This window comes from Labrus bergylta, chromosome 6 (genome assembly GCF_963930695.1).
Source record: "Labrus bergylta chromosome 6, fLabBer1.1, whole genome shotgun sequence".
NCBI classification, from domain to species: domain Eukaryota; kingdom Metazoa; phylum Chordata; class Actinopteri; order Labriformes; family Labridae; genus Labrus; species Labrus bergylta.
In genome coordinates this window covers 20,748,480-20,762,207 of record NC_089200.1, presented here as the reverse complement: position 1 = coordinate 20,762,207, position 13,728 = coordinate 20,748,480, and the positions used below count along the sequence as shown (strand labels likewise).

The 13,728-nt window shown below is 40.7% G+C and overlaps 1 protein-coding gene across 2 annotated transcripts; it reads right to left on the bottom strand.

Annotated features, from left to right (window-relative positions):
* Nucleotides 1–37: 37 nt before the first annotated feature.
* lmx1a (LIM homeobox transcription factor 1, alpha) lies at nucleotides 38–12,703 on the bottom strand. Of its 2 annotated transcripts, XR_010666545.1 has the most exons (9): nucleotides 12,482–12,703; nucleotides 11,720–11,900; nucleotides 5,696–5,916; nucleotides 4,982–5,163; nucleotides 4,016–4,093; nucleotides 3,587–3,668; nucleotides 3,144–3,326; nucleotides 1,404–2,164; nucleotides 38–1,306 (listed from the first exon to the last, which is right to left on the bottom strand). XR_010666545.1 is itself a non-coding variant. In XM_020647598.2 (8 exons), exons 2-8 carry the CDS (start codon nucleotides 11,896–11,898, stop codon nucleotides 2,022–2,024), a joined length of 1,068 nt encoding a protein of 355 aa, XP_020503254.2. In that variant the 5' UTR covers nucleotides 11,899–11,900; nucleotides 12,482–12,703; the 3' UTR covers nucleotides 38–2,021. The 2 variants fall into 2 exon arrangements, 1 of the variants encoding a protein (XP_020503254.2); XM_020647598.2 differs by having other exon boundaries at nucleotides 38–2,164.
* Between the last annotated feature and the right edge of the window lie 1,025 nt (nucleotides 12,704–13,728).

The following is a 13,728-nucleotide window of genomic DNA, read 5'->3' as shown; positions in this document are numbered from 1 at the left end:
GTCATTATGGGTGTGGTGAACCTTTCTTGTTGGTGCAGCAGAGTTTACTTACATTTGGCCTCCGTCACATGCACTAACAGTGGGGTCAATTGGGGAAGTGGCAAAACAATCTCTGAGATTACCGAACTCCCACAAAGTGTCCAGTTCAGCACATTTAGTGTCCTGTCACTGAGTGTTGAAGAGGTGATCTATTATCAGTGTCAGCTTAATGTGTCAGACTGGGCACGAGTCCCACATCGAGTCACTATACCCCCACCATAGCTAGAGTATATTGTACTAAATGTGATGTACTGGCACTTAAATGGATAAGCAATATGACTAAAACTTGGGAAAATTAACATTTAAAGCCTACCTATTTTAATTGAAAACGTATCTGCATAAAATGTGTGAAGTTTCAAATGTGTACATCATTTCTGTTCTGTGCATCTTTACCAAAAGAAAACCTACAGACTTAAAATATGCTGCAAAAGGCTAATGGAGTATCTTCAGCAAAGCGTGTGCATCTGTCTTGGCGCTGCAACAGCATGAAGCCAATTATAGCGGTTAAAAGACAGAGGGTTTGTGGCCTGTGGTTGGCACTAAGGGTGCAATAAATAACCAAACTGTTGACAGGGAACTGTTTGGCTACCATCAGAATAATAATGAGGTTATTGCTACCCGCTGTGACCGTATGATCACGCTTTGATAATTTTTTTCATGCCACCCACTGCTGATGGCAGCCATGTATGCATGCCAAGTGTGCACAGACTCGCACACAAGAGGGGGAAAGACCCCGCAGGTGACCACCTTGGCTTCTTTCCTAATATTTAAGTCTGGCTTTTCTTCCCAAAAGATACAAGGAAATACATTGCGATACTTCAGTGGTCACAACAAAGAGTGACTTTCCTCCTAATACGTACACACTAGCAGACACTTAGTTGATACAGACACAAAAAAGCAGACTAAAAGAAGCACACTCTGTATACTCTGCTGCACACTTCTTGAGCTCTGGTTGGCAGTGGCATACCTCGGTGACAGACAGTTAGATTGTTCCTGACCATTGACTTGCGCTCTCTGCTCTGTAAGGTCTGATTTCATAGTGGGAAAGATGAGACGGGTCCAGGAGAGGGTTCACGGCTGGGGCAAGGAGGCACTGCATACAGTGGGGCTTCATATCTCTGTGTCACCCTGGGCATTCTCCCCTGACACAGCTTTCAGCCCCTCCGTTGTCTCGAGGGTTTTCTCAACCTCCCTCCCCAGGATCGGTGCATTCCAGCTGGGCACAGAGCCTGGGTGGTCTCCCCCTCGCCCCTCCTGTGTGCTACGACTGGAGGAAGGAAAAGGCAGAAAAATGTAGCAAGGGCCTTTGACCATGAGGAGCACAATGTGAGCGTTGATGATGTCGGTGCGGTTGTGATGCTTACCTGCCACTGACCCATACAGCTGTCACAGCCAGCCGTTTTACAATCTGATGATCCACCCAACAGCCAGGGGGAAGATGCCTGGCTGACCTGTCACCTAGATCGGACCGATAAGCACCGAGGATGGACTGACCCGGCTTTAACCCTTAGCATGAACACGCCATCCTCAGCTTGTTCTTTATATTTACTCAATACTAAATACTCGCTGCATCATAACCATTATTTATTGATCACTGATGATTCATTCAAGATTATTAGCATACACACATTGCAGGAATAAATACAAATACACACCCAAAGAGCTATTTACATTAGTAGATGCAGATATAATCTCATGACTAACATTCAAACATAATGAGAGATGTCAGAGGTATCGTGCGTACACAGTCTGTGGGATTATAAAGCGTAAGAGGCAGTAGTGTAATCATGTTAACATGGAGGTGCACACGTTATATTGCATGGCATCACAGTGTACCCATGTCCCCTTGGCAGTCATTTTGCAACCACTTCTGCACAGTACGGGGCAGATACATGACGAGAACAGAGTGCTGCAAAATAAACACACACCTTCAGCAAAATGAGGGATGCAACACTTCTCACTGAGTCTGATCTTCACCACCCTCAGGAGGTGAAGTAGGATACCTGCATGGAGTAGAGGCGGTCGATAGGGGTGAGCAGAGAAGAGTCCCCCAGAGAGAGGCAGTCGCTGTCAGCTACGTGACAGAGAGGGTCTCTGTCCATGTCACCATATAGACCCTTAAAACCTATAAAAAGACACATATTTCATCACTTGGGAATTGAGCTTTATAAAACGATCATTAGTTGATTAAAGAGGCACATCAAACATTTTACTCAAGTTCCAGTTTATACTGTTAAAGCAGGAGGAAAATTTTGTCTGTCGGACTGAAAGGGAGCATCCTACAGTCAGAAAAACGAGCCTTAGTGATTTACCAAAAATAATAAGAATCACTGAAAGGTGCTACTATGTTGCATTATTTTGAATGTCTCAGAATATCTAAGCCTCTGATTCACATATTTTGACTTTTAAGACCTAGCTATTTTGAGCTTCATAACACTGCAGAACTCCTTTAAGAAAAAAAATGTAATTTGGAGAAGTTGTAAAGGTCCTTAAACACGAAAATACTGATGGACAAAAAAAAGTATAGTAACAGGGGGCTACGGAGGCTGTAGTCCTCAAGTGGGCAGCCCAGGTTCAAACTTGAGCTGTGGCTACTTTCTTGCATATTATTCCCCACTCTCTCGCTCTCTCTCATTTCCGACTCTATCCACTGTCCTGTCTCTTCAATAAAAGCCCCAAAAGCCCAAAAATAAATCTTAAGTGAAGTAGGTGCAACTAATAATCAAATTAAAATCCAAAACAAAGGGCCAGCAATCACCACAACCATTGTAAAGTATACTGAATGTTTCACTTTTGCAGCTGTATTAAAGAAGAGTGGATTCTGGATGTTGTTCATGGTTTTGTTTTACTACTTCATAATGCAATATATCATGTTATATGTTATAAGTCAGGTTTTATCCTCATTATTTTATCCACCTGCACCCAATGTATCAGCCAGTCTGGGCATATGAATCCAAGCTAAAAATACATATGCTGCTGTTCATTTCAAACCAATTAATCTTCTGATGATTAAAATCTTTATTTTTACATATCACAAAAGTATTGTTGAATAATACTTAAAACATGGAATTCTCCATCACTGCTCAACAGAGGTCTTTATTTACCGTAGGGGTGCATGTGATCCCCTGGCATCTGAGGAGGGGTCAAGCCCTGTCTGAAGGGGTCCATGTCATAGTCCTGCTGCTCCAGTGTGGTGAGTCCCATCTGCTGCTGCTGCTGCTGCTGAATGTGGGTATAAGAGGACCCCAGGTGCTCCATCTCAGAGGTCAAACCACCACGGGAGGGCGCTGTGGGGCACAAGACACAGGAGAAGGTTTTCCCTGTTGCCTGTGTCAGTATCTGCTTTCAGCGATCTTTAAGGGCCTGTGCTACCTTCAACATGTTAGAACTATTCAGCCTCTTTGGATTCTATAAACTGACCTTTTATGTTTAAGAATTAAAAAAAAATCTTTCATCTTATAAATTGAATATTCAATTATTTTTTTGATATCATATCATAATTAAGTACTGAAGCTCTCATTAAAAAAAGTTTTTCAAAGTACAATACCTGTTTTATGTAATGGGTGCTCGTGCTGCTCCTGAGTCTGCTGCTGCTCTTGCTGCTGCTGCCTCCTGGCCAGTTTCTTCATCTGAAAACACACACACAAAGTACGCATAGACTGTAAAACATTTCCACAGTCTTTCTGCCACCCACGTGTACGAGTGTGTCCACTGAATTGCAGAGTATTAACAGTGAGGTAAAGGACATCTTTCAGTGGAGGAGGGAAACCACACATGAGCCCACTTTGTGAGGAAATATGGGCTTTAATCTGTTGTGATCTCCAGTGAGATGTCATCAGTTTCCTGTATGAACAGATAACCAGGCTGATTTCCACGCTGGCATACAAACACAGTGCCGACAGAGTCCTTTTATTAGTAGTGCATATGACTGTGTGTGTGTGTGTGTGTGTATATGTGAGTGTGTACTTTGTATTACTTTGGCTCTTTGGTTCTGGAACCAGACCTGCACCACCCGGACGCTCAGACCAGTCTCTGCTGCCAAGGTCTCCCTTACCTTGGATCAAGATTGGGGGGGGTTAGAAACAGAGTAAGAGAGGAGGTCATTTGAAGGTTGAGAAGTTAGTACTACATCACCAATTTGACGGACTCAATCTGCCTCATACAAGAAGACAATTATTTTATTTTTGTGAAATATAAATATATTAAGGGTATGACTTTTTAAATGTTCCATCATTTGGACTTTCTCTTATTTTGTCTAAATAAACTGGCAACTCTATTTAACTTCATCATTTAAAAGGAATCAAGTTTTATACCCTTGCATATGATCATTTCCCTAGGCTAGTCTTTATAATGTATAATGTGTGTAATATACTAATTTTAATAAGACAACGTCCTCTAGCTTTAGTGGGAGTTTTACTTCAAACGTATGAAAAAAAATCAATTTTTTTCAGAGAAATAACGTCTATGAAAATTTGAATGTGCAAAAAGTCTTAACATGGACATGAAGTGGGGAAGGGTCTTCAGCTTTGTGTATCCACATACTATTGCATTTTCCTGTGTTCAGCTGCACAGCTGTGCTAAAGACACGTCCTCTAGTTTGACACTTTAATGCATACTTTACAAATAATATATTAGCAAAATCGCAACTTAAAGTATGCACATACTCTTTAATAAATTGCCGTACCTCTTTTCAGACACTGCTGCACCTTATAACAAAAATGATGCTGTACAGCTGTAGGTCTATGTACAGGACTAATTTTACTGTGTTTTTTAAACTGTACATAGGTATCTATTCTTATTCTTGCACAGGTTATTTACATTTTCTTGTCCCTCAGGATCATTAAAGTATCTATCTATCTATCTATCTATCTATCTAGCTATCTATCTATCTATCTATCTATCTCTGCAGTAGCTCCAGACCTCCAGTTAAAGATTTTTCTACCTTTCGGCAGGGTTTGGATGAGACCTCAAAGGAGGCTTTAAAGGTCCGTCTTTGTTGAGTGGTCAGAATTGTGCGTGGCCTTTTAGGACGCTTGCTGTCCAGATCTTCTGATCTGACTCGTCTGCCTGTAATCCTCCCAGATTCCTCTTCCTCCTCCTCTTCTTCTTCTTCATCACTTTTACCTAGAGGACAGATATGAGAACAAAAAAAAAGACAAAAAGAAAGAAAAAATTAATATGTCAAACAGTCCCATTGGTTTAGTATTTTTCTTTTTCTTATTAATAAAGCCATTTCTTCTTGACATGTCTGAACTCTACTTTCATTTTTAACAGCTTAGAGTGACTAAAAGCTTCTGGACCACATTACATTTCTCAATGTGTGAATGGCTAGTTAGTAGAAGAAATAGTTTTAATTAACATCACACCAGGCAATTACATTTACCCTATATATATCAATAATGTTGCGCCTTTTGTTGTTAAGTACCAGAGTATTAAACTATGCTCAGGGTGTGCTTAACTCAGTGTAAGTGAGATACAATGGTATATTCATCACCTGAATACAAATATGTTTATTCAGAGTCTTTAGTCCTAACTCAAGTTTGACCTTTGAACTGTGACAGATGTATTGTTAAACTGAAAAAGATATATTTCAATTTAAAAAAAGATGTCAAGACCGTGCTCACACACTCACACAAACACACGCCTGTACCTGTACCTGTGTCCGAGGAGGCCGAGCTGGCCACACACTGGTGATAGTCATCTCTTGCACACAGTAGCTGTCCCTCTCTAAGGATGCAGCAGTCTCCGGTCTGCAGACGGCAGGAACAAACGCTGCAGGTGAAGCAGCGCAGGTGAAACACAGCGGCCCCAGCACGCATCACCAGCTCTGCGGGAGATACGGCCTCCGCACAGCCCCCACAGCGCACTGCAAACAGACTGCAGAGAGGGAGAGGAGGGTGGGGAGGTAACAAGGAAGTAGAATTTGTGAGAGGTCAGTAAATAGCAGTGAGTAATGCACTTGTCTGGCTCATTAGAGTTTGAGACGTGAGTCCTCATTCCTCAGTAAGAAATACTCCATGAGAAAAAAAAGCTGGGTTGACTTAGAGAATGTTGCTGAGTCGAGCTGTCACTCAAAACAACTACCAACCTGACTTCTCCCCTCTCCTCCTCCTCCTCCCCCTGCCCCGGCCATGCAGACACATACCCTCAGCATGGCGGGTGTGCATCTTAGCGCCTGGCAACCGGGACTGGTGGGCTTAGCCTCAGAGACTGTTGCCGTGGCTCCGGCTGCCGTGTCCGAGGCTGTGCTCCTGGGGAGGTGGGAGAAAAGCTCTCGCCAGGCCATGGCTCCAGGCAGAGGGGGGGGAATCAGATGTCCTGGTGGGAGAGGCTGAGCCTCCAGTCCCATGAATTATCTGCAGAATTATCCCTAAGTCTGCTTAACCAGAGCGGGACAAAGGCAGAGCCAGCCCCCGAGCAGCAGGACCATTGTCCGCTGGCTGACACCACCGCATTTTGGGGTCTGTCATGCAGGATGATGCGTCATCATTCTGGAGCTGGTGTTTGTCTCAGACCTTACTGGGTCACTAGACCAGGGAGCCCATGGCATGACAAAGTGATAGGCTTTTTTAAAGTGTTTTTGTTTGCAACTAAAATTACTTTTTGTGGTCTTTTAGGGAAGTTGACATATACATAAATTGTAAATTGTTCAATATAAAAACTTTTTCTAGCAATAACAAAACATTTGAGATTAGAATGAATTAAAAAAGTAAAATGAATTATGTGAAGTTTGTTTTGAATATATAATTCTGATTAACTCAGTTACTAATGCCTTTACTTGGCCTTTAAGTTTTCATCTTACATGGTCACATATGTGGTCACCTGCAGATATTATATATATATACTGTATACATCTCCTTTGTAAGAAATACTTAAATGTAAAATTATTTTGATAAATAATTTACATTTCTAAACAAAAAATTTTGTAAAAGAAAAATACTTTTTATCCCATTGTGTGACACTTACAGGGGATACTGGAGGCAATTGAATTGTAACAGGTGGCAATCATAACATGCTCAATTCCTCCAATATGAAACAAGCTAGAGTGATGGCACTTTCTCTGCACATGCCCAGCAGCATTCTCTCTCTGCCTACAGAAAATGAGCGGGATTTCTTCACCAAATTTGCCAAAATGGTGGGGGTAATTGTGAGAATCTTACTTCTTTCATTGAATTGAATCAATATGTCTTGTTCTTGATGGTTAAACATATAGAAATAGCCTCATTATTTAGTGCATACATTTATCTTGTAATCTGTGAGTTATGGAGGAAATGTAAAAACAACGTTGCATTGCCCCAGGTCTCCCCTATGCCAAACACTTCTAGTTTAAACTGAATTTAAGTCCACATAATACCGATAAGTGTTGTCCAAATTTTGTCTAAAAATTTCAAGTTAGCTTCATGTAAAAAAATACCGCATTCTAATTTGTTTTTTGAATCTATGTAAAACAACTTTAGCACAATATTGACAACCTAACAAAACCTCTGTCTGAACATAGAGCAAACACTCAGGTTGACAGTCCCTGTCAAAGGTCTTAAGCTTCAACATCCTGAAGACAAACATTGCTCAGACCTCTCACTGTTGCCGTGGGGTCGCTAAGGAGACACTAAAACCCCATTCCCAGCAGCTCAGGAGGGTCAGACGGGCTGCTTGACCCGTCCGAGTCGTCTGTTCCATGGCTTCAATGGTATGCGCTTTAATATGGCCAACATACCGTCTGTGGTATGTTCATTCCTGTGGCAACACAAGATGCAACAAAAAAACATTTTTACAGGAAGTATGGCGGAGGAAATACCCGGAACATTTCTCTACGATGCAGCAGAGTATACTTCATTTAATGCCTGAATGTGATGCTAATGCTAAATGACAGTGATGAACAAACCATGGGCATTAACGTTCTTGTGTTTCGAGAATCGCTTTTCCATAATGCACCTTCTCCCGTTCATCCTATTATACCAAGTATTCCTGAGCGTTGTTAATGCAAAGGTAAGAGTAGCTCCCATACTTATGGAGCGGCTTGAGGTGTTTAATATTTCAGAGTTTCCGTTGGTGTGATTGGCGTTCAGAGACCCTGCGAGGAGAGCGGGAACACTCAGTCACGCTGGATTTAGTCATGGCAATTAGTGACACAATCATTATGGAGAAATAAGTCAGCAAAATCCTGCACTCCTCACAGACACAGCCATTCTTAAGGTGGATAACTTTGAGACACTCGGACACAAACACACACATTTAGTCCAGAGATAAGCCCTCTTTTCTTAATGTCTGTGACCTCAGTGCCTACCTTTAGCAGTCTACAAACAGACTGCTGGTCCAATGGACATGCAGAGACACAGATCCTGTTTCTCGATCAGGTTAACTTGGATCATTCCCTCAACACACACACACACACACACACACACACACACACACACACTATCTGTATCAGGTACAGATCTGCGGGTCAAGTGCACTGACAGTCAGGCCGCTGATCCGACGAACAATCTGATGACCAGTCCACTAGTCACTGAACCGTTCAGCCAATCTGAATCCAAGACACCAAAACATCACATCGCAGGCAGGACATTTGTATTGTGCTTTGTTACATTTCAGTTCATTGCAGTGTGTGTATATTATTCATATGCTGCAGGTCAATAAACTGTATGAGTTTTAGGGACAATCATGTCAGGGGTATTTCCCAATATGTCTGTTTTGCCTGAGAGAACTTTTATGCCAAAGAAACAAAATATGTGTTCATTTTGATTATTATTATTATTTTATCACTTTATCTAAATTACAATTCTTTTCAAATGCAATTATTTGTTCAGCGAGGGTGAACTAGCCAATCTACCACAAACAGCCCTTTCCCTCCTTTTTAACTTTGATGCTGCAAAACTTTAAAACACACTTTTTTTTTTTTTAGATTTAGAAGATTTATCATTTAGCATAACTAAGGCTCTGTTGTCTGTTTAACAAAGACTAAAAAACAAAACAAAACTTCTTCACTGGGTGCTCCAAGGTGTCTGAGTACATTTTAAGTGATGGTCTGCCCTTCTGCAGAAGGTCAGGATTTTTTAGCCCATGCTTAATGACAATATTTGCCACTGTTGTAGTTGATTTTGTTTGTATGAAGAATTTACCTTTACTTGATTTACACTTAATTTTCTCAGATACTGGGCAGGAGTTGGTTTAAATTTGCCTCCTTCATGACAATTTAAACTCCTTTGTTCAGGATATTCACATTCTGGCAATATTGTCTTTGAGTTTCCATTAACTGGCCAAACTTGGTGGTCTACTGCCACAAAAGCACATGGGAAAAACACGCAGAAGATCCAGCGTGTGGTAGGAGACAAATGTTGTCACAGTATGGAATAATCGTCACTTATGAGCTGGCTTCACACTCCTCCTGGAACCTTTGAAAAGAAGGGAGGAGAACACAGTTTGCACTGCGAGAGAAACACTGGCACAGTTTTTAAAAACCCTTATGGTGGACAAAGTGATGCTCATGTGTAATAAGGAGCCGTAACTACTCACAGGATGTAGCGGGAAGGTGGAGATGGGAGAGCTCAGAGGCAGAGCTCTGGCACCCGGCCTCCTGCTAATTGGTCAGGTCAGATAACTCACGGTCGACTGGGCGTCGTCCCATCGCTCGACACGCGGGCTGCTGTGAGCCGAGCCATCCAGATGCCACGGCACATAACGCCAGGGCTCATGGAGCGCTCTTTCCCTTTCAAAATAAGTTCAAACCAGCAGCATTGTCTCTGTTGTAGGGTTGCAGCACACCTTCTGACATATGGCTCTTCTCTCCTAATTACCTCTCAGTCCACATCTCTTCTTTGTGATCTGGCCAAGCGCTTTCATCTCATGCTCAGCATTTTGAATTGTGAATCTTTTACGGGAATCTGATCAGATTTTTATTTCCCATTAAAAGCTGGTTCAAATGTTTAGTCATCCAATGCAGCACATTAAACCTAAAAAAATTGATTTATGATACATGGCTCCTCTGTTAAGTTTCAGAAAACTTGGAAAACATTGATTTAATTGTTACGCTTACCCCCTAAATGTAGGCTATGTCACAACAGATAAATAACATTAATGCTATACCATCAATATATGTCTGTTTATGTTACCAATTACGATAACGTGAAGTCTTGATCAACAGATTTGTGTTAATGTGTTAATGTACCAGTTTGTCAGTTCCTTTTTTTATTGAGTATTTTATTTATAACATGTTCTTTTCTTTTATGTCCATGTAAAACACTTTGTGTGACATTTATGTTGTAAGAGAAATTAATGTTTTGGTTTTAACTGTTATATGATGATCCTGTTTATTAATTTTAATTTTAAATTATTTTGGAAAAATTATTATTGGTCATCAGTTTATGCAAACTCTGCTCAAAAAGGTCCATGGGCCTCAAACACTACGGCGATGTGACATTGTGGACTATTAAAGTGGTGATGAGGGAGAACATTTTGGACTACTAAGTGTAACATTTGTTGTCTTGGCAGAACGAGCGTCCCTAAATTGCTCAGAAATACTGAGAGCTGCTGCCTGTTATAGGTGTGCGGTTATGGCTTTGGTTCTTGAGGTGAAAGCGTGTTTTGGAGGAGAAATGAGAGGATGAGGCAGTGGGCGGCGATGGGTGATGATGGTAGGATTGTTGGGGGGCAGGGGGGGATTCTCAGCGACAAGACCATATGTTGTCCCCAGCTTGCAGTTGCCACGCCGATGGGCCTCCAAATTTTAACACATTTTGACAATGTGTCAGTTGAGCTCTACCCCTGGTTGTGTGCTGAATGTGTGTGTGTGAAGGTGTGACTGTGTTGTTTTGTAGGTGTGTATGTGCATGTGCGTGTGTATGGATGTCCACTATGCAGTAGTGTTCTCACATTCCAGCTCCCTTGCCACCCCTTCCTCCTACAGTCACCTTCATCTCTTGGTACACTGTGCCAAGTTTTCTGGCAGTCACTTAAACCATATACGCAAAAAGATTGTAACATGAACAAAGAAACATAACACAATGCTATTTTCATAAGCTATAAATTACACCCAGAAGTACATATGCAAATTTGTATAAAAAGAACTATATCAAGAAATCCCATGTTTCCTCACTCTGCTCTCTCTCACACACACACACACACACACACACACACACACACACACACACACATTCTTAGTCAAGGTCAAATCTGGACAAGGGTTCTGTTGTGAAAATTATCTTACTGTAATAACACAAAATAACCTTTAGGACCCCTGGGCCAAATAAATAGAATACAATTATTTAAAAATATGTCAAGCGACCAACAAGTAGTCTATAACTAAATAAAAGGGCATTGTTTGACAAAGTAAGATGTTTCGCCAATGCACAATAAAGTATGGGGAGTAGCTACTGTACTTTGCAAATGGGCGCAAGTGCCAGAGCTAACACAGCATGATGACAAGACAAGAAAAAACAAAGACATGGACTGATTTGAATGTAACAACATTATCAGTAATTGTCCTTATAAACAGTAATTAAAATGAAACAAGCTTAAACTAGTTCAGTTCAATTAGGCCTACATTACCATGTAAAATCACATCTACTTCAACTCTTCACTCTGACGAAGTCAAAAATGATTTACCTATTTGTGTGTTTTGTGATTTCAGCTGTAACATCAGGAAGGACAAAACAATAACTTATAAATCGAGTCCGTTACTCACTCAGCATAGTCCCTTTTGCAGTAAAGTTTATGGTCCCGCAGAAAGCAGGAGTTTGCGAGCGCGTCCCCGCACGCGGCGCACCGCACACACTCCTCGTGCCAGAGGCCGTCAGAGACTCTGAGCAGGAATCTGTCTGAGATCAGCCGGTGGCATCCGGCACACACTGCCCTCTGATCCATATCTGCAACGATGGAAATCCTTTAATAAGAACTGTTTACTGATAAGCAGGACGCAGCTGAAATATTGACCTAATATGACTGGGCAGAGTTTGAAGGAGGTCATAACAATAAAATAGCCGATTTGGTTTTTTTTATTAAGCACCTTTTAAACTAAAGTTTACTAGTTCTTTCATTTTTTTTAAAACATTTGCAAAATAATATACTATAATATTTTCATGGTGTAAAGAGAAGGCAGGTAAACATACATATGTGTTTTCATTCAAATGGATAGGCCTATGTGAAACGGAATGTACAGTAAACGAATTAATTAAGTTTGTGACCAACCAGCAAATAAATCGGCTAATTAAAGTTCTGAAAATCCCTTCAAAAAAATGTAAAGATTACATTTTTATCAAGTTTTATCAAAAATAAAAACAATGCTAATCGTTCCAAAACAGCTACTCTAAGGAAACACTGTGAAATATTTTGACTAAAGTTTTTTTTTTTTTTTTTTTTTTAAAGTCGTTATGTTGTGAAGAAAGTTTTGGAGCAGACCTAACCTAACGTTTTAAATGACATTTATAAGATTTCAAGAAGCCCATACCTGTTTAACGCGAGCTTTAAGACGATAGAAAAGTATCCTGGTTCTCAGTTACCGGTTCCTCTCAGTTCTGCTGCAACTTCATGTCCGGGGCAAAAAGCAGCGCGACCTCCCTGAGTCACTGTTATTGAGTAGGCCTGTTTGTCTATCATTTATTCTGTATTAGGAGTAAACAGGAAGAAGAGAGAGAGAGAGAAAGAAAGTCCCTCCATGTGCAGGTGCCGGTTACCTCTCTCTCCCCCTCCCATCTATGTCTCTCTCTCTCTCCCTCACTGTCTCGCTCTCTCTCTCTCTCTCTCTCTCTAGCTCTCTCTCTCTATCTCTCTCCTCCAAAGTTGAAGAAAGTGACCAGAAACGCACATGAACGTTTTTTTTTTTCCATTAGAAAACTGCTTATAGTGCTCAGGAAGTAAAGTACACGTGGAGAGGCCGGAATTATCGATAGATCGATTGATAGCCTCTATAAGGATGAAAAGGGATTGTCAGATTTTGAATCGCTTAAAAAACAAATTGCGATCTTACTCGTGGTATCGTTTCACATTGAATTATTTCTAATAATAAAACTAATAAAGTCCATGTTATGTATCAACACGTTCCAATCTCAACGCTGAAGAAATTGTCTTAAGTAGAATAAAACTAAATAAAGGGTCCTCTGAAGACCAAGAAACGGGGTGACATAGGTGAAATATAATAATGCAAATTATTAGTAACAATATAAATACTGGAGGGTTTGACACAATTCAGGTTTCCTTTGACTGTCGTCTTTAGAGCGTTCTCATATGCCTTTGAAGAGATTATATTATAGGCTGACTCAAAATATCGTTTGCATTGCATTGCTAGAATTGGCAGTTCTTATAAAAGTAGACATTGAAAGTGTTTTAAGTATCAGTGTTAGGAAAATAACAAGCTGTCATATTCATCCGCAAATTTAAAAAAAAAAAAGTTAAACTTTTTTCTTCATCATTAGGCTATCAAAGTTTCTGCTAACTATGTCTTTTTGGTGATGAAGACTCCGACAGACTCGAGGATTCAGGAATCTGCACAGACGGATGAACATCAAACATGCAGTGATGCAACATCGGTCTTTTCCTGTTCACTCTGTGATCGCCATCTAGTGGGCAAAGCCTTATTCAACCCAGAGTTATAGCAATGTTAATTCAAGCGCATTTATTTACTCAACACAGACATTGGGCTACTTTTGTCTGTGAAATAGTAAAGGAGAAAATAGTGTAACGTTTTACACAGTTTTT